Consider the following 25,309-nt stretch of genomic DNA (forward strand, 5'->3'; position numbering starts at 1 on the left):
GGAATTGTTGTATTATGAAGAAATATTAGCTTTCATTTTATATGTCATTTTGGTTTTCATTTCTCGGTCCGGTCTGGGACTTTAACATGACTTGCAAACGAACCTACATTTGGATGAATGAGAGTTAAAGGAAAATTAATGTAAGAGAACTTTACAGACTGTTAGAAAAACAAATTGCTCCTGGAAATCTTCAAGGGCATTAAAATTTTGCCTAGGGTTGTTTAAATTGTTACCATGGACCCTTGGAGCTAGTATATGATAGTGGAACTTGGTCCAAAAAAAGGGTAAAAAGTATACTCGTAATTTGAACAGGATATGAAAACTATCTTTTCTTGCCACAGATGAGTGCAAGGTCTGTGGGCCTCTTGTTATTCTATTGTACAGTGTATAGATTGATTCTAAAATTGTGTTAATGTAGTTTCAAAGTTGTGGTTCATTAAAATTAACTTTGATGTAATGCAAAATGCAGTGTTCTAATATTTAGTCCAGACAGGTTGAGAGCTCAACATATTGTGTGAAATATATTTTCCTCTGACATATTTTAAGCTCAGAGGTAAATAAGACATATTTTGAAAGAAATATCTTAAAATTTGCGTACAAAACAAATGAAGAGTTGTCCATAAAATCAGCCATTTTGAAGCCGATGTTGCCAATTTGAGGATCCCCGTAGAAGGTACAACGAGACTTTTCAAACTTCCATAAATCTCTTATTTTATAACCGATTTTGATGAAACTTTTTTAAAACTGTTCCTCTCATTGTGCTATTTCATTAAAAAAAGTGATTATTTCCATGGGTATTGGTCCCCTTTAATATGAACAGCAGTACCAGTTTTGCCTTTGTATACTTGGCAATATTTCTGCCATTTAATATTAAATCTGAAATGCATCTTGTGTTTGAATAGGGGTAATATTTGACAAAGTTTGAAATGTCAAACTATCATTGAACTTTCCATGAAAAACATTGCTTTAATTTGCATTGTTATGTAGACATAGTACCTTTTTTTAGGACTGTATATAACTAGTCTCTTTACCATGATGTGTGATATATATAAGGGCACATCCACACGGACATTCCTTTTTTTGTGTGTCCATAATGGAGATAAATTACCTGATATTCAAGTAGGCAGTACTGTACAGATTAAGCGAAGGGATATTCTTGCTTCTTAGATATCAGGCTGCTTATCTCTTTTAACTTTAATAACAGGAAAGAATGTTGGGCGTGGAATTTCCCATATACTGAAACGTTCCCATAATTCCATCAGGTTCTAAACAGCATGTGCGCAATCAAAATTGCTTGCGCCGCCATAGGAAGATTTAACCGTAACTTGGCGGGATTTTGGGAGATCATATGGCGGGGGGGGGGGGGGGGTGAAGCCTGCAAGGCCCCTTCACTTCCAAACGTGCCAAAATACCCTGGCCTAGTTATAGGGTTGAACCAGTAAAATTCTGAAAATGTCATAAAAATCAGATGAAATATAACATATTTATTGAATTTTAAAATTTTTCATCATTTTAGGGAAACAGTTATAAAATATGCATATCGAATATGCACTGATGACGTCATTTCCCTACTTTTTCTTCTGTGTATTATATGAAATTACAATTATCAGGATTCAATAATCATTTAATGTGTAAGATCATCATTGTTTTAACATGTTTTCTTGCAAGGAAGATAATTTTATGAATGAACTAATGCAATGTGTATTTTGCATTTTATGTAAATGAATTTTTAATGACATTATTAAATTAAACTTACCAGAATTTAATTTTTGAGTGTTTTGTGTTCAATTTCATTGCTTCAGTATACCTAAAATACAGACACTTTAATTTAAATCTATTAGGATTAAAAAAATATAAGTCCCATACAGGATTGCTTTTAAATCTCTATCAGACTAAATTTTAATCCAATAAGACTTATAATTTAAATCTATTAGACTTATTTTTAAGTCCTTTACAGATTAAAATTTTTTAATCCCTGCAAAGACTTATTTTAAGTCCACATCGATTGGTCCCTACCTACACTCCATGAAAGACTTAAAAATAAATCCTTTAGATTTAAATTTAAGTCCCTGAAATTTAGATGTGTATCCCATCGAACAGGCAATGCGAGCGGCGAAGTGCGAGCGAAAATTTAATAAGTGACATGAAATATACATTTTTAAAAATCGTTTTCCAAGTCCTCCCCTGACCATTTCGTCTTCTTTTGTCCTCCTTTCTTTCCCCTACTTTTTCTTTCTCCCCCCCCCCCTTTTTTTTTGCTCCGCCAATATTTATTTATTTATTAAAACATCTTTATACAGGATAACATGTTCAGATAAAATACACTGTTTTCAACACGGTCCTGTTACATAAAAAATATCAAACAACAATAAAAATGCATACAAACTTAATGAAGTTAAAATACTGGGTATTCACCAAATCTTGATAAGAACCAGTTTGGGAGCGTTCCAAGCTCCTCTACCACCTTAGCACTCATTGATCTGTGTCATCACTGGTATCAGGAAACGGATGCTAGTAGACTTCCAAAAAGCTTTTTGACCGAATTAACCACAAGATTCTTATCGATAAACTTGTTAACATAGAGGTACAAGATTCTTATCGATAAACTTGTTAACATTGGTATAAGTCACAAAATTGTCAATTTGATTCGTTCATTTTTGTGTCAAAGAAAACAAAGAGTAAATATAGGTCAAATTACATCTGATTGGTCATGCTGTCATGGAGGTATACCCCAGGGGACTAAACTTGGCCCCCTCCTCTTTATTATTATGTTGTCCGATTTGAATCTGAATTTTCCCCTAGTCAAATATGTAGATGATACTACTATCTATGATGTGTGTAACGTTAGGAACCAAGATACACTCCAGAGTGCGTTAGATGAATTGGTGTTATAGTCGAATAAAAATGACATGCATATAAACTCAAAGAAAACTAAAGAAATGATGATTAACTTTACTAAGATGGATTTGACACACGCATTAACCATTGATGTCGTACTAATGCTAGATCGTGTAAGTGAAACAAAGTTGTTAGGATTATGGATAAATGATCGGTTGAAGTGGGATACCCATACTGATGCAATTTATTCCAAAGCTGCAAGACGACTATTCCTCCTGGTTCAGTTACGCAGAGCCGGCCTTTCTAGTAATGAATTATGTATGTATTACCATAGAGCTATTTCTCCATGGTATTACAAAGCCTGTATACGTTCTGTTCTTGAGAATGCCTGCCAAGTATTTCATGGGGGGTTAACAAACGAACAGTCGCAATTACTGGAATCTGTACAAAAACGAGCAATACGTATAATCAACCCACAATTATCGTGCACTAGCTGAGGCACTCAAAGAATTAAACTTAGAATTGTTATCTGACCGTAGGAAAATCATGTGTGAAAAGCTATTCCTCCAATCACAAAATTCAGATCATATCTTGGATAACCTCCTCCCATCAAAGAAAGAGTATAAGTATGATTTTAAGATCAAAAAAAAATTTCCCTTGCCAATTTAAACAATTGTCATTATACCACTTATCAATTTCATGTAAACATACCTGTAAATCGCGTTGAATATTACTTAACTTAGAATCGGAAATATACACAATAACATCATCAGCAAAAATATTACAAACAACAGTCGAAATGCATTGTACAATATCATTTATAAATATTAAAAATAAATCCGGGCCTAATACTCCCCCCTGTGGAATTCGAACTGTTAAATCAATAGGGTTTGACTGTTTACCATGACATCTTACTGATTGCTTCCGGTTTGTTAAGTAACTTTTGAACCACATAAGTTCTGTACCAGATACTCCATACTTTTCTAATTTAAATAATAACATTTCATGATTAATTGTGTCAAAACATTTAGATATATCTAAAAAAAACAAGCGCCTACCATTTCGTGATTATTTAGTGCATCATACCAGTCATCAATAACACGATGGAGACAAGTTACTGTCGAGTGATGTTTTAAAAAAGCAGACTGATCAGAAGTTATCAAATCATTTTCAATTAAATAAGAATGAAGACATTTCTGAACTAATTTCTCCATAATTTTGGCAAGATGGCATACAACTGAAATCGGTCTGTAATTTAAACATGAATCCTTTGACCCCTTTCCTTTATAAATAGGTGTTACTCTTGAATACTTCCAGTCATCAAATACGATTCCATTTTTTAAAGAGTAATTAAAAATACAAGTCAACGACGAAAGTATGAGAGGTGATGATATATTAAGAAGTTTACTATCAAAATCTAACATGTCTAAGGTGCTGTTGCAACTAAGATTAGATAAAAGCCTCAAAACCTCACTCTCGGATATAATTTTCATATCAAAAGTATGAATACATTTTGGGTTTTTCCAATTCGGTAGTTTACAATGATTAAAAGAATTAGTCATATTTCGTCCAACATTAGCAAAGTATTCGTTTAGGTTTTCAGGACTTAGGTCATTATGAACAGTTTGAATATTTCATATTACCAGTAGCCATATTAAGTTCTTTCCAAAGCTTTTTAGAGTCATTTTTAAACTTAGATGAAATTTCAATAAAGTATTTCCTTTTTGCTTCACGAATAGAAGAAAGAACTTTATTTCTGATTTTACGATATTCATCTTTAAAGTCATCATTATCATCAGACTTGTCTTTAAGGTAATCACGTTGATATATAAGTTCGAGAATATCATTAGTCATCCAAGGATTATATCTATTCTTTACCCGTACTTCTTTAATAGGGGCATGTTGATTACATATTGATAAAAATGCTTCCTTCTATTTGAACCATATCTGATCATTAATAACTGAGCTTTCATAATCATTACCATTAAAATTGCATAAAACATCACATTTACTAATATCATTAAGAAATGAAGATTCATCAAATTGTTTGGAATCTCTAAACCTGACTGTTTTATGTTGCAATAGTAGTATACTGGTACGTATAGCGTCATAACTAATCCTATTGTTCTAAACAATAGAAATATGAATTATAATCCGATTATAAAAAATTAATCAGATTATAAATATGAAATATGAATTATGGATTATAAATTATGGAAATATGAAATATGGATTATAAATTATGGAAATATGGATTAAAATTAGAACAATAGGATTATAAATTATGGATTATAAATTAAATATGGAAATGTGGATTATAAATTGAAACAATAGGATTAAAAATAGATGGGCGGTCAAGTGACGTCACGAAGGTGTGACGTCATAGAGTGACGAAACCTGAAAAACAAATGACGTCATAGTGGATAGCACAACATCGATGACGTCATGCGCATACTCGAAACAAGAAGAAAGTAAATGGTGACGTCATAGTGGATTGCACAACATCGATGACGTCATGTCCATACTCAAAAACAAGAAGAAAGTAAAGAAACAATAGACAAGTGTCGGACATGTCCAATCATGACCATACTCAAAAACAAGAAGAAAGTAAAGAAACAATAGACAAGTGTCGGACATGTCCAATCATGACCATACTCAAGAACAAGAAGAAAGTAAAGAAATTAAAAAACATGTCTTGGACATGTCCAAGAGAACAAGAGAACGGGTGTAGAAAACAATTCAACTTTATTAATAGTGTATATCGTCACATTCTAAATATAATATCAACGTCATCCTTTCATTATAAAAAATATACGTTATGTTTACCTAAAATAGGGTTACAAAAATGCATAAAAGAGCAAGAACGATGTCGAAAGAAAATAGTGTAGAGAGGACATACAACAACATGTACAGTTATTATAACATCCATAACGTTAAAACTATAGGAGACGAGATGGAAGGTGAATCACGAGAAAATGGATACGAGGGTTTTTCATCGTCTGTACCTCTCTTCATAGAAGAGGGTCAATCGGACATACAATCAGTGAAACAGATCGACCAGAGCAGAAACGTGGAAGGGAAAGATACCACAAATCATCAGAGTATCAATGGTGATCGAAAAGGCATGGAGACTGGTAAAGATATAGTAAGCAACACAGGTGGACGCAATGAGAAAAATGGAACCCACATCGCCAAGTACCCAATCAGTGGAAAAGATGATCGAGCAAAGTACGTCACCGTTCGAAATTTCAGAGGACAAGTCTACGTCGATATCCGAGATTTCTACGAATCTGGCGGGGAATACTTTCCATCCAAAAAGGGGATCACTTTGACAGCGAGGGAGTTCAAGGCAATCATGATGATTTCGAAGAACATAACAAGAGCAATGTACAGCGGTCAAAATAAATGACATCCTTCTGACAGTTTATAAAACGCATCGACTATTAATAGTAGTATTACCATAATCATTATTACACAACAATTTTATTGGTCTTATACTTACAAGTCATGATATTTCAATTTTGTTCTTAATGTTGACTCCTTGCTATACAATATGATTACGATTGTGTTTGGTTGATGATTATTTTGAGCAAACGAATGGCAAGAATAAAGTTTGACATAATTTAACTTTACATTATTTTTTTCTTTTTTAACATATCTTTGGTTGTAAATGTTATAGATGGACAGTAAAATAGATCAATACAGATGAAGCTTTTGTCAAATAAAGAGAGAGAGGGAGAGAGAGGATGGGCAAACGATGAGCACACATTCGAACGTTCGCTAAATGTTTATCTTCTTCGCTGCACTTAACCACGAACTTTATTGTCAACGCTATGAGACAATAGAAATTTAAAATGCTGTGTAAATGTTTTTCACGATGCGGGGATCGTCAACTCCACCCTAAAATGTTGACCTTTCCTCTCGACACTTCACCACGATCCCATTTGGATCTATTTATGGTAAAGCCCCAGTCACATATAGAGCCCGGACCATCCCGGATCTAATCCGGGGTGGTCCGGGGAGAGATCCGTGTTGGCGCCTTGGGCATCCTTGGAGGTCCGGGGTGGTCCGTGTTGGTCCTTGAACGTCCGGGAGGCCAACACGGCAGTTTTTGACTGTCAAAAACATCCGGCGTCATCCGTGGACTGCCGGGTTGGCAAAGCCATCCGGGATGGTCCGTGTGGCTGCCGTGTAGGTCCGTGTGGCTGCCGTGTAGGTCCGTGTGGCTGCCTGGAGTATCCTTGGCAGTCCGTGTTCTTCTTTCCCATCAAATCTTTACAAATCTATTTACTTTATGAACTTTTCAGTAGTTGTTAAACAGTGCTAAATTTATTTATGATTAAATGGATGATTAAATGATTCAGGATGTTTTCTTACGCTTTGGAGATTGGCCCCAACCTAATATTTGTAAACTTAGTGCATATATGAATAATTCGTTTTCTCTTTTTTTTCTAATATTTATCCCAACTTTGTCTGTTATTATTATTTCACATTTCATTTTTTTTATATGTTATATGTATATGTTATGTACCTGTTACATCGAAATTGTACATTAAGTTTTATACTACTGCCCTTCATCGACAGTTATGTGTCATGACCTGGGCCTATCTTAATTTTTATTATGTTTTCTATTGAATTGGAAAATTTATTTCCTTTATTGTGATTTCAATAAAGTGATATCAAATCAGTGGCGTACCTAGGATTTTCCACAGGGGGGGGGGGGGCAAAATCGTTCGCCAAAAAAAATTGACAAGCCAAAAAATAAAAATAAAAAACGGTTTTCAATCCCAAATAAAAGATTTCGTACCCGAAAAAATTGACAAGCAAAAAAAAAGGGTTTTCAATCACAAATTGGAAGTTTTGAGTTTTGATATATTTTTGAAAAACATCATAATACAATGTTGCGACAAGGATGAGAAAAAATGAAACAAATGAATAAATGAATAAATAAATGGATATCAGTTCATTATTATGAGCAGATTTTAATTTGCTGTGTTGATCCTTGAGCTGACGTGTTCATCCTTGAGCTGACGTGTTGGTCCGTGTAGCTGACGTGTTGATCCGTGTAGCTGACGTGTTGGTCCGTGTTGCTGACGTGTAGGTCCGTGTTGCTGACGTGTTGGTCCTTGTGGCTGACGTGTTGGTCCGTGTTGCTGACGTGTTGGTCCCTCCCAGAAGGAAAAACCAATTAGACCAGTAATTTTTTTTTACTGGTTTCCAGTATAATTTTACTGGTTTCCAGTATATTTTTACTGGGCCAGTTGATTTTTAACTGGACCAGTAAAAATCAACTGGAGACCAGTTCCAACAATTGCATTCCAGTTGAAGCAATTAGTCATACCAGTTAAATTGTTTTTCATTAAACTGGTGTTACTGGTCCAATAAATGGTTTCCAGTAGATTTTTACTGGTTTCCATTATATGTTTACTGGACCAATTGATTTTAACTGGAGACCAGTTCAAACAATTGCATTCTGGTTACTGGTCCAATAAATAATGACTTTCAAGTCAGATCATTTATTATGAAAAATGAATCTTGCAATTCAGAGAAACTTATTATCGTTATCATTTATCATTGCTATCATCATTGCTCTTATGATTATCACAATTATTATTATTATTATTATGATTATTATGATCATTGTTGTAATCATTCTAATTACTGTTATTATTGTTATTGATATTGTAATTATTATCAATATCATAATTATCAAGTATTGATATTAACATTAAAATATTTATTTCCTCTTATTATGATTAAGTTCAAAGCAAAATGTATTCCTCTGATAAATAGTCAACTGGTATAAAGTAATTCTATGTTTGAAATTAAACTGGTCAAGACCAGTAATACCAGTAATTCTGATGATGCTGATCACGTGGTTTACCTCATTTGCATATTTCCTGTTTTTTAAAGAAAAATCAGGATTTATAATGGAATATCCTTGCAATAGCACTCATTGTTGCTTGAAAACCTTCAAAATAAGTGTGTGAACTAATTCACAATGAAAATGTGTAATTTCAGACATCACATTCAAAATAACAGCAGAAAGATTAATTTACTAACTATCTTTTCCATCACATTTCACTGGCCATGGTATATAACAAACCAAATGCATGTAATAAACTGATCCAGTAAGACCAGTACAAGGACCAGTTCGACCAGAAACAAGACCAGTATAAAATTCCAGTATTTCAATGAAGACCAGTTTAATTTTTCACTGGACCAGTATGACCAGTTAGACCAGTAAACCGATTTCCAGAGTTACCAGTTAAAATTATACTGGTCTAACTGGTCCAGTGGCTGACGTGTTGGTCCGTGTAGCTGACGTGTTGGTCCGTGTTGCTGACGTGTAGGTCCGTGTTGCTGACGTGTTGGTCCGTGTTGACGACGTGCTCTGCCGGCATGGTCCGTGTAGATCCATGTGAAGCTGCCGTGTTGATGCCGTGCTTACAGTCATCCGGGGCAGAACTATCCCGGACCTCCCCGGATCATACCGGCATTGCCGTGTTGATCCGTGTCTATATGTGACTGGGGCTTAAGTTCCAGTTTACCGATAGACCCGTTTCATAGTTTAGAACAATAGGGATTAGTTATGACGCTATACGTACCAGTATACTACTCGCGCAAGAGAAAGAAAAAAAGGATGGAAAAGAAAAGAAGGCGAAGACCACGCTGGTGATAATGAAGAAGAAGAAGAGGAAGAAGAAGATTGAGCTTGCGAGGTCAATGCAGAATCATGGTGGTTTTTGGCGGGAAGCTTGTACATACACATCTCAAGAAGTATTTGTTTAGGATCGCCCGTCATTCATGTGTGCTCTTGTTTGCGGGCCCGACATTCATGTGTGCTCTTGTTTGCGGGCGGATCAGGGGTATAAGACATCGCAGATTTTAACATCGCATCATCAAACTATCTCCAGACTAGCTTAGCGTTCACACCCTTGACAATTCGTCTCTCCGATAAACATGTCCTCGAACAATTCTAATTCTCAGCGTTCCTTGACTTTCAAGGAGAAACTGCAAAATCTGGTGGCATCCTTCTTTCCTATGAGCTCTTCTCAGCTACAATCTACCGTGGAGAGAGCCGTAGAGAGTGTTCAAGCGGGTGTTCATGCTAGATCATCATCCATCGATGATACTCATCATGGTGAAACAAGCGGGGTAAGTGAACGTGATGCTCTTAACGAATATTCATCAAGAGATGTGGGGTTTTCTTGTAGTAGTAGTAGTACTAATGTTTCCGATACACCTGCCAACACTGACCATTCAGTACCTGAAATTGCTGCGCGTGAAATTGCAGCTCCTTCCCATCACCATGGTCCCGGTTCGATCTACACCCGTCGTGTACCTCCTCCGCATGTTAATTATAACCTCTCTTCCGATGAAGATGAAACACCCGGGCTAGCCCATAGAATGGAGAAACAAGTTGGGGGTAAACGCAAACGTTCTAACAGTGTAGTCGGTGGTAAGAAAAAAACAAAGACAAAAAACCTAACTCCACCCAACAGTGTGGAGGTGGATCGGTAAACTGGAACTTACCATAAATAGATCCAAATGGGATCGTGGTGAAGTGTCGAGAGGAAAGGTCAACATTTTAGGGTGGAGTTGACGATCCCCGCATCGTGAAAAACATTTACACAGCATTTTAAATTTCTATTGTCTCATAGCGTTGACAATAAAGTTCGTGGTTAAGTGCAGCGAAGAAGATAAACATTTAGCGAACGTTCGAATGTGTGCTCATCGTTTGCCCATCCTCTCTCTCCCTCTCTCTCTTTATTTGACAAAAGCTTCATCTGTATTGATCTATTTTACTGTCCATCTATAACATTTACAACCAAAGATATGTTAAAAAAGAAAAAAATAATGTAAAGTTAAATTATGTCAAACTTTATTCTTGCCATTCGTTTGCTCAAAATAATCATCAACCGAACACAATCGTAATCATATTGTATAGCAAGGAGTCAACATTAAGAACAAAACTGAAATATCATGACTTGTAAGTATAAGACCAATAAAATTGTTGTGTAATAATGATTATGGCAATACTACTATTAATAGTCGATGCGTTTTATAAACTGTCAGAAGGATGTCATTTATTTTGACCGCTGTACATTGCTCTTGTTATGTTCTTCGAAATCATCATGATTGCCTTGAACTCCCTCGCTGTCAAAGTGATCCCCTTTTTGGATGGAAAGTATTCCCCGCCAGATTTGTAGAAATCTCGGATATCGACGTAGACTTGTCCTCTGAAATTTCGAACGGTGACGTACTTTGCTCGATCATCTTTTCCACTGATTGGGTACTTGGCGATGTGGGTTCCATTTTTCTCATTGCGTCCACCTGTGTTGCTTACTATATCTTTACCAGTCTCCATGCCTTTTCGATCACCATTGATACTCTGATGATTTGTGGTATCTTTCCCTTCCACGTTTCTGCTCTGGTCGATCTGTTTCACTGATTGTATGTCCGATTGACCCTCTTCTATGAAGAGAGGTACAGACGATGAAAAACCCTCGTATCCATTTTCTCGTGATTCACCTTCCATCTCGTCTCCTATAGTTTTAACGTTATGGATGTTATAATAACTGTACATGTTGTTGTATGTCCGATAGTCCAGCTCTCTACACTATTTTCTTTCGACATCGTTCTTGCTCTTTTATGCATTTTTGTAACCCTATTTTAGGTAAACATAACGTATATTTTTTTATAATGAAAGGATGACGTTGATATTATATTTAGAATGTGACGATATACACTATTAATAAAGTTGAATTGTTTTCTACACCCGTTCTCTTGTTCTCTTGGACATGTCCAAGACATGTTTTTTAATTTCTTTACTTTCTTCTTGTTCTTGAGTATGGTCATGATTGGACATGTCCGACACTTGTCTATTGTTTCTTTACTTTCTTCTTGTTTTTGAGTATGGACATGACGTCATCGATGTTGTGCAATCCACTATGACGTCATTTGTTTTTCAGGTTTCGTCACTCTATGACGTCATACCTTCGTGACGTCACTTCACCGCCCATCTTTTTTAATCCTATTGTTTTGATTTATAATCCATATTTCCATAATTTATAATCCTATTGTTCTAATTTCAATCCATATTTCCATAATTTATAATCCATTTTTTTAATATTTCATATTTCCATAATTTATAATCCATATTTCATATTTCATCTTTCATATTTTCATATTTCATATTTATAATCGGATTATTTTTTTATAATCGGATTATAATTCATATTTCTATTGTTTAGAACAATAGGATTAGTTATGACGCTATACGTACCAGTATACTACTTGCAATTCATGAACATCAAAATCAATGCAAGTAAAGATTAAATAATGGTCGCTCAACCCTATAATAGGGGGAGGGGGCTGGGGCGCCCCCCCCCCCAGATCCGCCTGTATGGAAGGATAATTATCTTCATACGAGGAGCATCCGTGCATACATACACTGTGTGTTTTTCAGGTTCTACTCTGGGGATTTCTTTTTTTGCAGCAAGAATGGTCAAGTGGATACCCGTACCCCCCCCCCCCCCCACTCCTCCGTTACGAAGGCGGGGTATGGAATTTACCGGACTTCACCCAATCCCCTCAGGGGTCGGTGACCAGGGGGGGGGGGGGTAGTCCAGATTGGACCTTGTTGTTTGGAAGTGCCCTTTCCCAAAAGCTAACATAGAGGGCACATGTCTCCCAATCTCTAATCAGCGCCAATCTACTCATCTTGTTGGGGAGTCAAGATGAGTAGATTGGCGCTGATTAGAGATTGGGAGACATGTGCCCTCTATGTTAACTTTTGGGAAAGGGCACTTCCAAACAACAAGGTCCAATCTGGACTGGGGGGGGGGGGGGCAACATCGTCCGCCAAAAAAATTGACAAGCAAAAAAAAAGGTCTTCAACCACAAATGAAGGATTTCGTACTAAATTGACAAGCAAGAAAAAAAGTCCTCTACAGGAAATAAAGGACATTTCGCACCAGAAAGAAAATTTGACACAAGCAAAAAAGGTCTTTAACTTTTTTTTTCAGTTCAGTTTATTTATTTTCTCAGCATAAAAATATGATATGTGTACATGAATGACGACTTGTATCAGAGAAAATTGGAAACTACAGAAAAGTGTATAAAACTTGTGATTAGTAGTACATTGAATGACATTATTATTGAAAAAAAAACTTCAAAGGAGGGGGTCACTTGTAGCTCTTCAGAGATCAGTGCGTGATAAGTACAAAAAGAGGGGCACAGTATGACGCGCGCGTCAAAAATTTACATAATATAAGCCCCAAGCGAACAAAGCAAGCGAGAAAGGAATTTTGTTTTCATGAGAATATAAATTTGAAATTGATTTTGACAAGGTATTCAGAAAATAACAGCATATTTGACATATTTTCTTTCTTTTTCTTGACCAGTGCTATGCGGATTGGGTCCGGCACCAGGAATTTTAATCAAGGAGGAGGCAAAAGAACACCCCCACACACACATACACACACACATATATAAATATATAGATATATTTTTTTTTTGGGGGGGGGCAACGCTAACTTTTTGCAAATTTCACAAATTCGAGCGAGAACCATGAGCTTATTTTCTCAATGTTGGCACTACTGTCTTGAAAAGGGACCTGTTAAGGGACAGCTGTTTGCATGGGATCATGGAGGTTATATAAATAAATAATGCGAGCGCGAAGCGCGAGTTAAACATTTTTGATATCCTGAGATGATAACTGGACGTTCTAAACACTTAAGTTAATGTTATCACGCACGAGCTGATTCTTTTTTTTATTTATGAAAATTATGAAAACGCAGGATGTGTATCTCGCTTAAAACGAATAATGAAAACTCTAATCGCGAGAAGCATTTTTCTTGAACGCTGGATTTTTATTTATGTTCTTTTGTTCTTTACCTTTCTTTCGACTGCTTTCCCTTTCCTGTTTCCCTTATTTCCTCTTATATTTTCTCACCCCTTTATCTTTCTCTATTTCTCCCTTTTCCCTTTTTTCCCGGTGAAAGCCGCCAGGGGAGGGGGGGGGGGGGTGGACTTGCCCCAATTAGATTTTTGTATTAAAAGGTTACATTTTTGCTAGCTCGCATATTTGTTTATTTATTCAATTATTTTTTTTATTTATTTATTTTTTATTAATATATTAATTCATTTACTTATTTATTCATTCATTTATTAATTTATGTATTTATTTATTCATTTATTTACTTTATTGTATTATTATTATTTGTAGGGGGAGGGAACAATATGCCACAAGGGGTGGGGTGCGATGGGTGAATGTAACTACTAACGGCTAGATCTAGACTCGGAACTGTACTATGAAGACTTCGTCACAATTGCCGCAATACGACTCTACTAATGCAATTCCTCACGTTTGTGTTTGTACCCTTTCCCCACAGTCCACATCAAACTCATCAGTAGATCATACAGGCCTATATCTTATACAAATAGTGAACAATACAGTATACTGGATTATATACACGACAAATATAAAAAATCATCCCGAGTGCACCGAACCCGTTGATTAATTCACAAAACTGCATGCTAATAGTTTACACGAAAATGGTAAGTCCTGTTTTCTTCCTGTACATTTTCGAATAGGGCCGACATGTAATTGTCAAGCTGGGTATATTTGCCCAATATACTGTGTTCGCATTGACCGTGAACCAAATCGCCAGGTCACTGTTCATTGGCGTAGGCCTACATATAAATTTCCCTGTTACAGCCATGACCGTCGGTCGCGTTGTGTTCTCGGACGCTGACCATACGGGGAAACTACCACTTCCCGACCGTGTACACAAAGGGAGTTCACAAGAGGAGCAAAGATGATACGAATCATTTGACGATGCCGTCTAGATCCTCCTCCAGAGAGAGGATCTTCGAGGCGCCGAATGGAGATAAACGCCTCACTTGTATTATAACTGTTTGTTTGTATTTATTTCCATAAAAACAGATTATATACATAATCAAATTACAAGAAGAAAAGAAAAATCGTCAAGTAAAATATGGAGGATTGCCCATTTCAGCGGTATTAACATAATGCCGCTGTTCTTCCGGGGGCCCTTTGCAACGTAAATACATATTATAAAAAATATATATACACTGTAAATACACAATACTTAGTAAGTACATTACAAGAAAAAAAAATGCAAAGACAAAACTAAATTACGGTTAAAAAATATCACATTGTGAAAATGCCCCCTCCCCTTTAATCCATCCTATATAACTGTTGATTACTTAAACGCCCAATTTAGTCTGTTATTACACTGATTGCTATCGTATGGCAGTGAATAGCGGATTTCAAATATCGAAATAGTCCAAAAAACTCTGAACGATATAAGAATATTCCATTTAAGTTCAGGGTCCAAATTTAATCCAAGATATTTGAAACTTGTCACTTGATTCAGTCTAGTTGAATACAACTTGATATTGAGAGTATGACGTTGAGAAAGCATACTCTTTGTTCCATTTGACATGCATACTGTTTTACTAGAGTTTATCATGACATGAGTCTATTTGTATTCATCCAAGATTACAGGTCACCTAACTCTTCATATAATACAGATTGAATCTCATCAACATCATTATGGGAATAATACAGAATTGCACTGTTAAAAATACCCTGATATTACACAAAAAATAAAGACTATTTTGCAAAGAGCAATCACAGAATCATTCTGTAAATTCATAAAACAGGAATTTTTCTGCAATTTAACAGATCAGGTCTGTTTAAAAAGGGGAAAAGGGTGTTTTATTAAAGGAAATTTGTAAGGTTCCATACACCCAATACCAATTTCCTGTAAGATTACGCAATTTGGTAAGATTACAGGTGTTCTCGAGACTCTGCTGCAGGAACTTCTTTTATTTTAAGGACAAATTTTCTAACAGTGTGTATCATCGGCATAGAAATGCATCTTACACTTTGTAAACCCCCCAAAAAACAATGGTAAATCGTTAATGGAAATCAAGAAGAACAGCGGGCCTATTATTGACCCCTGAGGCACTCCATAATCAAGGGTTAATACATTAGATAATGTTTGCCCAATTGAAGTTACAATACGTCTATGAGATAGTCCTGGAACCATTTCAATGTTGTTCCATTAACAATATAAGTAGTTTTTAATAAGGACATGGTTGTCGACAGTATCAAATGTCTTATGTAAATCTACAAAGACACATCCAGCATATTTCCCTTGATGTGTTATCGTGTAATTTAAAGATAAATTCCAGTTTTGGTAACGATCTCAAAATGACTTTTTACAGAATCTAATCTAATGACCACCCAAGTGTCTGGTTGTATGAATAAAAAATATGTGCCGAAGGATTCTGGAAGAAATTGTGTAATTGCTGAGAAATGAACCTTTATATTTCTGACAAATGCATCATCTTCAATATTTATTGTTCGTGTATATACCTGGCCCGAAGAAGACGTGTTTGGGTCGAAATGATAATTATTTTCCGAATATTTTGTCAAATTCTATGTCAGAGATTATATTTTTGCCTTACAAAATTACAATTTTTTGCTAGCTCGCATATTTAGTTAGGCCCCCTATTAATATACTTGTTTTATCTATTAATTTAAAGGACAAGTCCACTCCAACAGAAACTTGATTTGAATAAAAAGAGAAAAATTCAACAAGCATAACACTGAAAATTTCATCAAAATCGGATGTAAAATAAGAAAGTTATAGCACTTTAAAATTTCGTTTCGTTTCATTTCACAAAACAGTTATATGCACATTTCGGTCGGTATGCAAATGAGGAACTGATGACATCACTCACTCACTATTTCTTTTGTATTTTGTCAGTGAAATGAAGTTTCATTCCTCCCTGAACATGTGCAATTCCATTATTTTAACATTTTGTGCTTCAGGCAAGGAGGTCCTAATCGTCAAATTCGTAAAAAATGAAATATTGTATAATGCAAACAATAAAAAACAAAAGAAATAGTGAGTGAGTGACATCATCAACTCACTCATTTGGATGTAACTGGCTCGTTCATATAACTATTTTGTTAAAAATAAGCAAAACTTTGAAATGTCATAACTTTATTATTTTACATCCGATTTTGATGAAATTTTCAGCATTGTGCATGATTGTCTGATTTTTCTCTGTTGATTCAAATCAACATTTTTCTGAGGTGGACTTGACCTTTAATTAATCAATTTACTTTATTTTATTATTCATTACTTTTTTTTGGGGGGGGGAGGCATTATGCCACAAGGGGTGGGTTGCGATGGGTGAATGTAACTACTAACAGCTAGATCTAGAACTGTACTATGAAGACTTCGTCACAAATATGACACTAGCTGTGTTTATACACCTTCCCCACAGTCCACATCAAACTCATCAGTAGATCATATAGGCCTATATCTTTATAAATAGTGAACAATACAGTTTACTGGATTATATACACGACAAATTTAAAAATCATCCCGAGTGCAGGTTTATTTCACCGAACCCGTTGATTAATTCACATAACTGCATGCAGGCTGTCGCTAATAGTTTACACGAAAATGGTGTATTCTTCTTGTACATTTTCGAATAGGGCCGACATTGTAATCACTGTATGTGGTTATATACTCCTAATACTGTGTACGCATTGACCGTGAACGAAATCGCTAGGTCACCTTTGTTTGATTGGTGGAATAGGCCTATATACATTTTCCTATTACAGCCATGACCGTCGTCGCGCCGTGTTCTCGGCCTCTGACTCGCACAAAGACCAGATCAGAGTACCACTTCCCTACAGAGACCGTGTACACACAGCGAGCAAGAAGAGCAAAGATGATACGAATCATTTGACGATGCCGTCTAGATCCTCCTCCAGAGAGAGGATATTCGAGGCGCCAAAAACTAGGATAAACGCCTCACTTGTAGTATAACCAAAACTTGATATTTCTTTGCCTGTTCTCAAATTCATTTATGATCGTTGGATGTTAGTGAGAGTTTGAATCCCTTGAGATGGCCCTGACGACATCCATGCAGCCACATTTGAAAAATAAAATGTACAACATTGTACAAGTTACAATGATTATTATGTTAACTCTGCATTATCTAGCCTCAGTGAAGATGTTCCTCTTTGAAACAGACCTGTTCTGTAAAATTGCGGAAAAAATCACTTTTTTTAATGAATTTACAGAGTAATTCTGTTTTTGTTTTCTGCAAAATCGTCCTTTTATGCTGTAAAATCAGTTTTTTTTAACAGTGTATGATATTGTGCTATACGTATGAATGAGAAATGAATCAATTTCGGATAGATGCAATATCTTATATATTTGTTCATCTTCCCTGCCCCGAAGAAGACGTGTTTGGGTCGAAATGTAAGTAATGTCTTCTATGCATCGCTAGAAATGAATTGTAATTGTTTCTTCTGTATATCAGAACCAAATATTCTGTGCCGACGATTTAATATTCCCTAAAGAACTTCGCTATAAATTGGTATAAGTCGAAACCAATTTTTACGTATCCCATTTGTTGTCCTGATCAAGTACCGGGATCAAGTATGACATCATTTTTAAGAAAATCGATAGGAAAATCGGACTACGCCCCCCCCCCCACCAAAAATGAGGGGCCGTGATTTAAAAATGCTGAGGATGAACAATGTTTTGAAAGCCAAACTAGCATCCCGTTCTACATGTATGTCAAATTTGCAGTTGTTATTGATTTCAGCTCATTCTATTCTTGTTTTATACATCAAACATTAATACTGGCCTTACATTAATACATGTATACCATTTCATTTGTTTCGTTTTCTTCTCAATCTTTGTATGTTTTATGGAAATAAATTAACTTAATTACATATTCATAACCTTCTGATATTTGCTCGTATAGTTCGATCCATGACCGGTAACACAAACACGACCAATAATACAAAGCTTCGTCATCGTCCTAGAACATTGTTTTAGGATGATTGTATTGACTACAACTTACAAGAATGTACGATTCATCGTGAAAATAAAGATACGATATTCGATACCCTTCGCGTTACGTGAGGTGGCGAGGTGCCGTGGCCGAGAGGTCGAAGGCATCTGGCTACACAGTAAAAGAAAATTATAGAACGCTGTTTACTATATGAACCTTATTATTGTTTTAACAGTTTTAACAATTGTTTAAATCTTAAGCAACAAAGTTTAATTTTCAATACCTAATCTTCAATTAATTAAACATTGATTGTTTAAATAGTTAAACAAATACTGTAAGGTTCATATTAGTAAACAGCGTTGTATAAAATCTTAAACAGCGTTTTTACTGGCCATATATAAGCCGTGGTACCTATGCCCGTGAGCAAATCATTCAATCATCAATGCCCTTTTATCCTGCTTTCCAAAAAATGGATATGCTATATGCATTATTGGTAAATAGGTGTGCACTTGTTACAAAAAGAAGTTACGGGTTACTGCACAAGGATATAAATGCAGTTGCAATGTGGCCTACTCACGTGATAGGGAACCTTTTCACACAACCTGTTTTTATTGTTATAGAGTGCGTTCATGAGGGGCGCTGGAGGGGGGTAATTGGGAATGCGTTTCCCAACTTTTCTGATGTAAAGGATACTGTGGATAATAATTACCCTCTATAATGTTTCAAAGGTAGAAAAAAAATAATAAACGAAATCCCGAATTGATTTATACTCATCATCATCATCATCGTTATCATCATCATCATCATCTTCATAATCATCACCATCATCATCATCATCATCATCATCATCATCATCATCATCATCATCATCATCTTCATAATCACCACCATCATCATCATCATCAACATCATAATTATCATCACCATCATCATTATCATCACCATCATCATCATCATCATCACCATCATGTTCATCATTACCACATCGTCATCATCACCATCATCATCATAATCATCACCATCATCATCATCAACATCATCATTATCATCACCATCATCATAACCATAACCTATCGTGAAAAAGACATCCTTTTTTGGTCGCGCATTGTATCCACTCGTCAATGTAAGTGCCCCCCTCCCCGGGATCGAGAGATTGTCAAGTGTATACCCGTACCCGTGTGGGTGTGTGCGTGCGGGGGGGGGGGGAGGTGCGAGGGTGTGTATATGTGTGGATTTTGGGGTATGTATTTTGCTTATATCCTCTCTGGATCATCATTGTATCACATTCTTGTTGTAGTGTTCTATATAAGGGGCCCCTCTCACAAGCTCTGCTTCTATGGGTATCCAAACCTATCATTTATTCTTATTTTTTTTGTTAAACTGTGTAATATGTCTCTTGTTCGATTGCTTTAAATAAAACTTGGACTTGACCAACCCCCGCCCCCCCCTGTATACGTATGGCTGACCGGCCTTACCCCATCCCCTGAGTCATAGGAATGAAGACCTGGTATTCGGTCAGATTCGGTTCTCGCTGTCACGAGGTCAAGGTCCACTTGGTCTCTTTGTTCCATGTCAATGTGTCTGGCTTGAATGGTACGGCAACTGGACTGGTTTTTACCAGGTCAGGCACTTTTCAATGCACGCTTGTATTCTGATTGAAATAATGATGACTAATCCATATGAATATGATATTCCTTCTGAATCTTATATATTTTTAGTATGGCACAATTTCACATGTTTATTTTATTATGTCACCCAAGAACTACATAATTTATATATATATATATATATATATTAGGGCCTCTTACAGCCTACATACTACTTATAGGGAGGGGGTTGGGCCAATATCATGGCCAATTAAAAAATGAGAAAAAGGAAAGGTAAGATATATATTTTTTTTTTTAAGGTAAAATTTATTTTAGATTTTTTTTTTTTTTTTTTTTTTTTTTGGGGGGGGGGGCATATATGCCCAAATCTTAGATAAATGTTGGTGGGTGTTATTAATGGACGTAACTCATACTAACAGACAGATCTAGACTCGTAACTACTGAGATCAGACTTCTTCGCAAGTGTGACGGCTAAATCCCGAGTCGAGCTGTGGCTTGGATCCGATTCCTGCTGACTTCACAGGGATTTGGGATTTAATACGACCTCACGTTTGTACACCTGCCATACAGGGGCGATTCCATGCTAGAAAAATCAGCCATTTTCACAACATCTATCAACCTGCTGTCCAAACGAACGAAGAAATAAAATTTGCTTTGTGGTAATATTAAAGAGAAATGCCAGTAGGTGCAGTTAACACTGATTTCATGAGAAAGTCTGTAAAACCAGGCTTAATTGTCAGTATATCATCGAGGATCTAGATCTGGTACAGTTACATAAACTGAACTTTGTGAAATCTTGAAATCTACGTTGAAAAAATGTTCAGACTGAAGATCACCAACACAGATAGGCACACGTGGGACAGTGTATTATTATTGCTTGAGTAAAAACCCGACCGAAGTGACCTAATCCGCGCTGATATTTCTCAGCAACTGCACAATTTCTTCCAGAATCCTTTGGCACATATTTTTTATTCATACAAACAGACACTTGGGTGGTCATTATATAAGATTCTGTAAAAAAATCATTTTGAGATCGTTACCAAAACTGGAATTTATCTTTAAAGTACTACTGGGTAGACTTGCACAAAGCTGACAACCAACAAAAATATGTCGTCCATAGGTGAAATAGAATATAAATTGTTGCGTGTCGCACGGGAGATTTCATCTGCGTCCCATACGACACACAGCATTTTCACCTATAATTTACCCTTAATCAGTTTGTTTGTGTGGCTTATTAGTTTTTCACATGACTACCCACAATAGCTTTATCACTGACAAAAAACATTTTATTGCTCAAGCATTCGGCTAGGAAACTAGAAATTGTTGTCAAAATGTCCTGTACGAGACGTATGGAATCTCCCACAGTCACCATGACCACCATCAGAACATAACGATTTTCTCGTTTATTCTTTCTAGCAAGACATATCGAATCCTTTTGATGACAGTGATGCTGTCCACAAACTCGGTCCTCTTGCCGAGAGGTCCTCTAAATATAACCAATGGTTGCTAGGGGTACTTCAGAGGAAGAACTGTCGGAGGATTCTGGATGCCGCGTGCGGAACAGGGTGAGGTGCACATCTATTCTGATGGTGATGTTGATGATGATGATGGTGATGTTGATGATGATGGTGGTGGTGGAGATGATGATGATGATGACAGTGGTGGTGGTGATTAGTCTGCTATGCAGACTCTGAATGGCTCGTATGGTGGTAACCAAAGACCTTATAATATATTACGGGTGGTAACCCAGCGCTTGATGCTGGTTTGCAAACCAGCCTGAAAGGACGAGCAAAGCGAGCCTGCCATAGTACACCTAGTCTGCTCTGCAGACTCGTTGAATCAGCTGTGGTACACACACTGCAGATGTGGGTCGACATTTGTAGACTAGGTGGTGATGATGGGTACGATGGTAGTGAGATCTATGGATTATACTTCGTAATTCTGAAGGTTCTTTATTCCGAAGGTTCGTAATTCCGAAACACGTAAGTTGCCTATACCTCGATGTTCGTTAATCCGAACATTTGTGCCGTTATTCCGAAGGTTCGTTATTCTGAAGGTTCGATAATCCGAAAACGAAATAAGGTTCGATGTTCCGAAGGTTCGTTAGTCCGAAAACGAAATAAGGTTCATTGTTCCGAAGGTTTGTTAATCCGAAAACGAAATAAGGTTCGTTGTGCCGAAGGTTCGTTAGTCCGAAAACGAAATAAGGTTCGTTTATCATTACATTTTCGGACTAACGAACATTCGGAAGTACGAACCTCCCTTTTTTCGGACTAACGAACCTTCGGAATTACGAACCTCATTTCGTTTTCGGACTTACGAACCTTCGGAAATACGAACCTTCGGAAATACGAACCTTCGGAATAACGAACCTTCGGAATATCCGAACCTTCGGAATGGCGAAGCTTCGGAATTACGAATGAATGCGGATTGATGATGGTAGTGGGATTGATGACGAAGATGATAGTGAAAATGACGGTGATGACGTTAGTGGTGATGTTGATAATAGTAATGATGGTGGTAGTGGCAGTAATACGTACATTTTCAATGATGATGATGTTTGATGGCGGCGGTGGTGATGATGATGACGTTGGTGACAATGGTAATGAAGATGATTTTTATGATGATGATGGTGGTGGTGGTGATGATGATGGTGGTGATGATCGTGATAATGATGGCGTTTATGATAATGATTATGATGAAAGGTATACGTAATGGTTCATAACGTTATTCAAGGGGACAACTATTAATTTGTTACCACCACCACTACTTGTATTTCTACTTTATTCACTACCACCATTTAGACCGAAATCACGAATAACCATCTTACTGCATGATTAGGATTCTATTTTCTTTCCAGGGTGGACTCCTTATTCCTGCTCAAACATGGGATGGAGGTCGTCAGTTGTGATGATGCTGAAGCGATGCTGTTTTATGCTAGATCGGAAAAGGAACGACTTGGATTAAATGACTGGGGTAAAAAATCCACCTTTTTATACTTTATTTTCATTTGGATAATTTTCTTTAATATGATTTCAATAAGAACTTGACACTTCATTTTTGTCTCACCTGCGAAGCAGAGTGAGACTATAGGCGCCGCTTTTCCGACGGCGACGGCGGCGGCGTCAACATCAAATCTTAACCTGAGGTTAAGTTTTTGAAATGACGTCATAACTTAGAAAGTATATGGACCTAGTTAATAAAACTTGGCCATAAGGTTATTCAAGTATTACTGAACATCCTATTAGAGTTTCATGTCACATGACCAAGGTCAAAGGTCATTTAGGGTCAATGAACTTAGACAATGTTGGAGGGATCAACATCGAAATCTTAACCTGAGGTTAAGTTTTTGAAATGTCATCATAACTTAAAAAATATATGGACCTAGTTCATGAAACTTGGACATAAGGTTAATCAAGTATAGCTGAACATCCTGCATGAGTTTCACGTCACATGTCTAAGGTCAAAGGTCATTTAGGGTCAATGAACTTTGGCCGAATTGCGGATTTCTGTTGAATTCCCATCATAACTTTGAAAGTTTATGGATCTGATTCATGAAACTTGGACATAATAGTAATCAAGCATCACTGAACATTTTGTGCAAGTTTCAGGTCTCATGATTAAGGTCAAAGGTCATTTAGGGTCAATGAACTTTGGCCGAATTGGGGTATCTGTTGAATTACCATCATAACTTTGAAAGTTTATTGGTCTAGTTCATTAAACTTGGATATTATAGTAATCAAGTATCTCTGAACATCCTGTGCGCATTTCAGGTCACATGACCAAGGTCAAAGGTCAATGAACTTTGGCCGAACTGGGTGTATCTGTTGAATTACCATCATAACTTTGAAAGTTTATGGATCTGATTCATGAAACTTGTACACAAGAGTAATCAAGTATCACTGAACATCCTGTGCGAGTTTCAGGTCACATGATCAAGGTCACAGGTCATGTAAGGTCAATGAACTTTGGCCATGTTGGGGTTTTTTGTTGAATAACCATCATATCTCTGTAAGTTTATTGGTCTAGTTCATAAAAAGTGGACATAAGAGTAACCATGTATCACTGAACATCTTGTGCGAGTTAGAGTAGTATTCAAAGTCAGCACTGCTGCTATATTGAACCGCGTGGTGCAGGTGAGACGGCCAGAGGCATTCCACTTGTTTATAATTTACTTTCTTCTTTCCTCCTATTTCACCTGCTTTCCCACCCCCCACTATATTAAAAAAAATCGAGGGGGGGGGGGCTCCCTGCCGCCACCCTTTCCACTGTGACGTCACTAATGTGAGGCATCATGCCTATTCAAATTTTTCTTCAAAATCATTTAAATATTCGAATTGACCTTTTTGTCTATTTTCCATCTACGCTATTTCCATTCCTTATCTTTATATTTGTTTGTTTGACAAATTATTTGCAATAATTATGAGTAGCTGAATTGATGGTAGTCCAGTTAGCTGCTTATCAAATTTGTGAAAACATAGGTGGCAGAAATTGACGATTTACCCAGCATACAATTCGCAATGTAATATAATTCGATCTTAAAAGTATTGTTTAATCTTCATTTCCTCCCTCGTGTGTGTGTGTATTTGAGTTTTGTCAGACGTGTATCAATCAGATATTATTACTTGCGTCTGGGACCTACCTTTTACGTCACCATCCGAAAGACGTGACCAGGGCTCGAACCTTGAACATCTGCACCAATTTGTAACTTCCACACGTATGCGCACGCAAAATGCCCACTTAAAGCTCAAACTCGTATTAAAGCATGTTGCGATAAAACTTAAAGGATAAGTCCACCCAAATAAAAACTTGATTTGAATAAAAAGAGAAAAATTCAACAAGCATAACACTGAAAATTTCATCAAAATCGGATGTAAAATAAGAAAGTTATGATATTTTAAAGTTTCACTTCATTTCACAAAACAGTTATATGCACATCTCGGTTGGTATGCAAATGAGGGAACTGATGACATCACTCACTCACTATTTCTTTGTATTTT

At 36.5% G+C, this 25,309-nt stretch overlaps 1 protein-coding gene across 3 annotated transcripts in view; it reads left to right on the forward strand.

The window, feature by feature from the left end:
• Positions 1-23,391, forward strand: part of LOC121417470 — a 34,086-nt gene extending 10,695 nt beyond the window's left edge. Inside the window, exons 2-4 of one of the 3 annotated variants that reach the window (XR_005970356.1) lie at positions 14,238-14,403; positions 21,726-21,874; positions 23,170-23,245. Coding sequence is in view for 1 of the 3 variants with exons in the window: in XM_041611190.1 (XP_041467124.1) it covers positions 9,802-9,996; positions 21,726-21,874; positions 23,170-23,359 (534 nt within the window). In the remaining 2 variants the exon portion in view is untranslated. Of the gene's footprint in view, positions 1-9,351; positions 9,997-14,237; positions 14,404-17,326; positions 17,358-21,725; positions 21,875-23,169 lie in introns of those variants that run through there. The other 2 variants (XM_041611190.1, XR_005970357.1) reach the window with 2 other exon arrangements.
• Positions 23,392-25,309: the final 1,918 nt, after the last annotated feature.

The sequence above is a fragment of the Lytechinus variegatus genome, chromosome 6, assembly GCF_018143015.1.
Source record: "Lytechinus variegatus isolate NC3 chromosome 6, Lvar_3.0, whole genome shotgun sequence".
Taxonomy (NCBI): Eukaryota; Metazoa; Echinodermata; class Echinoidea; order Temnopleuroida; family Toxopneustidae; genus Lytechinus; species Lytechinus variegatus.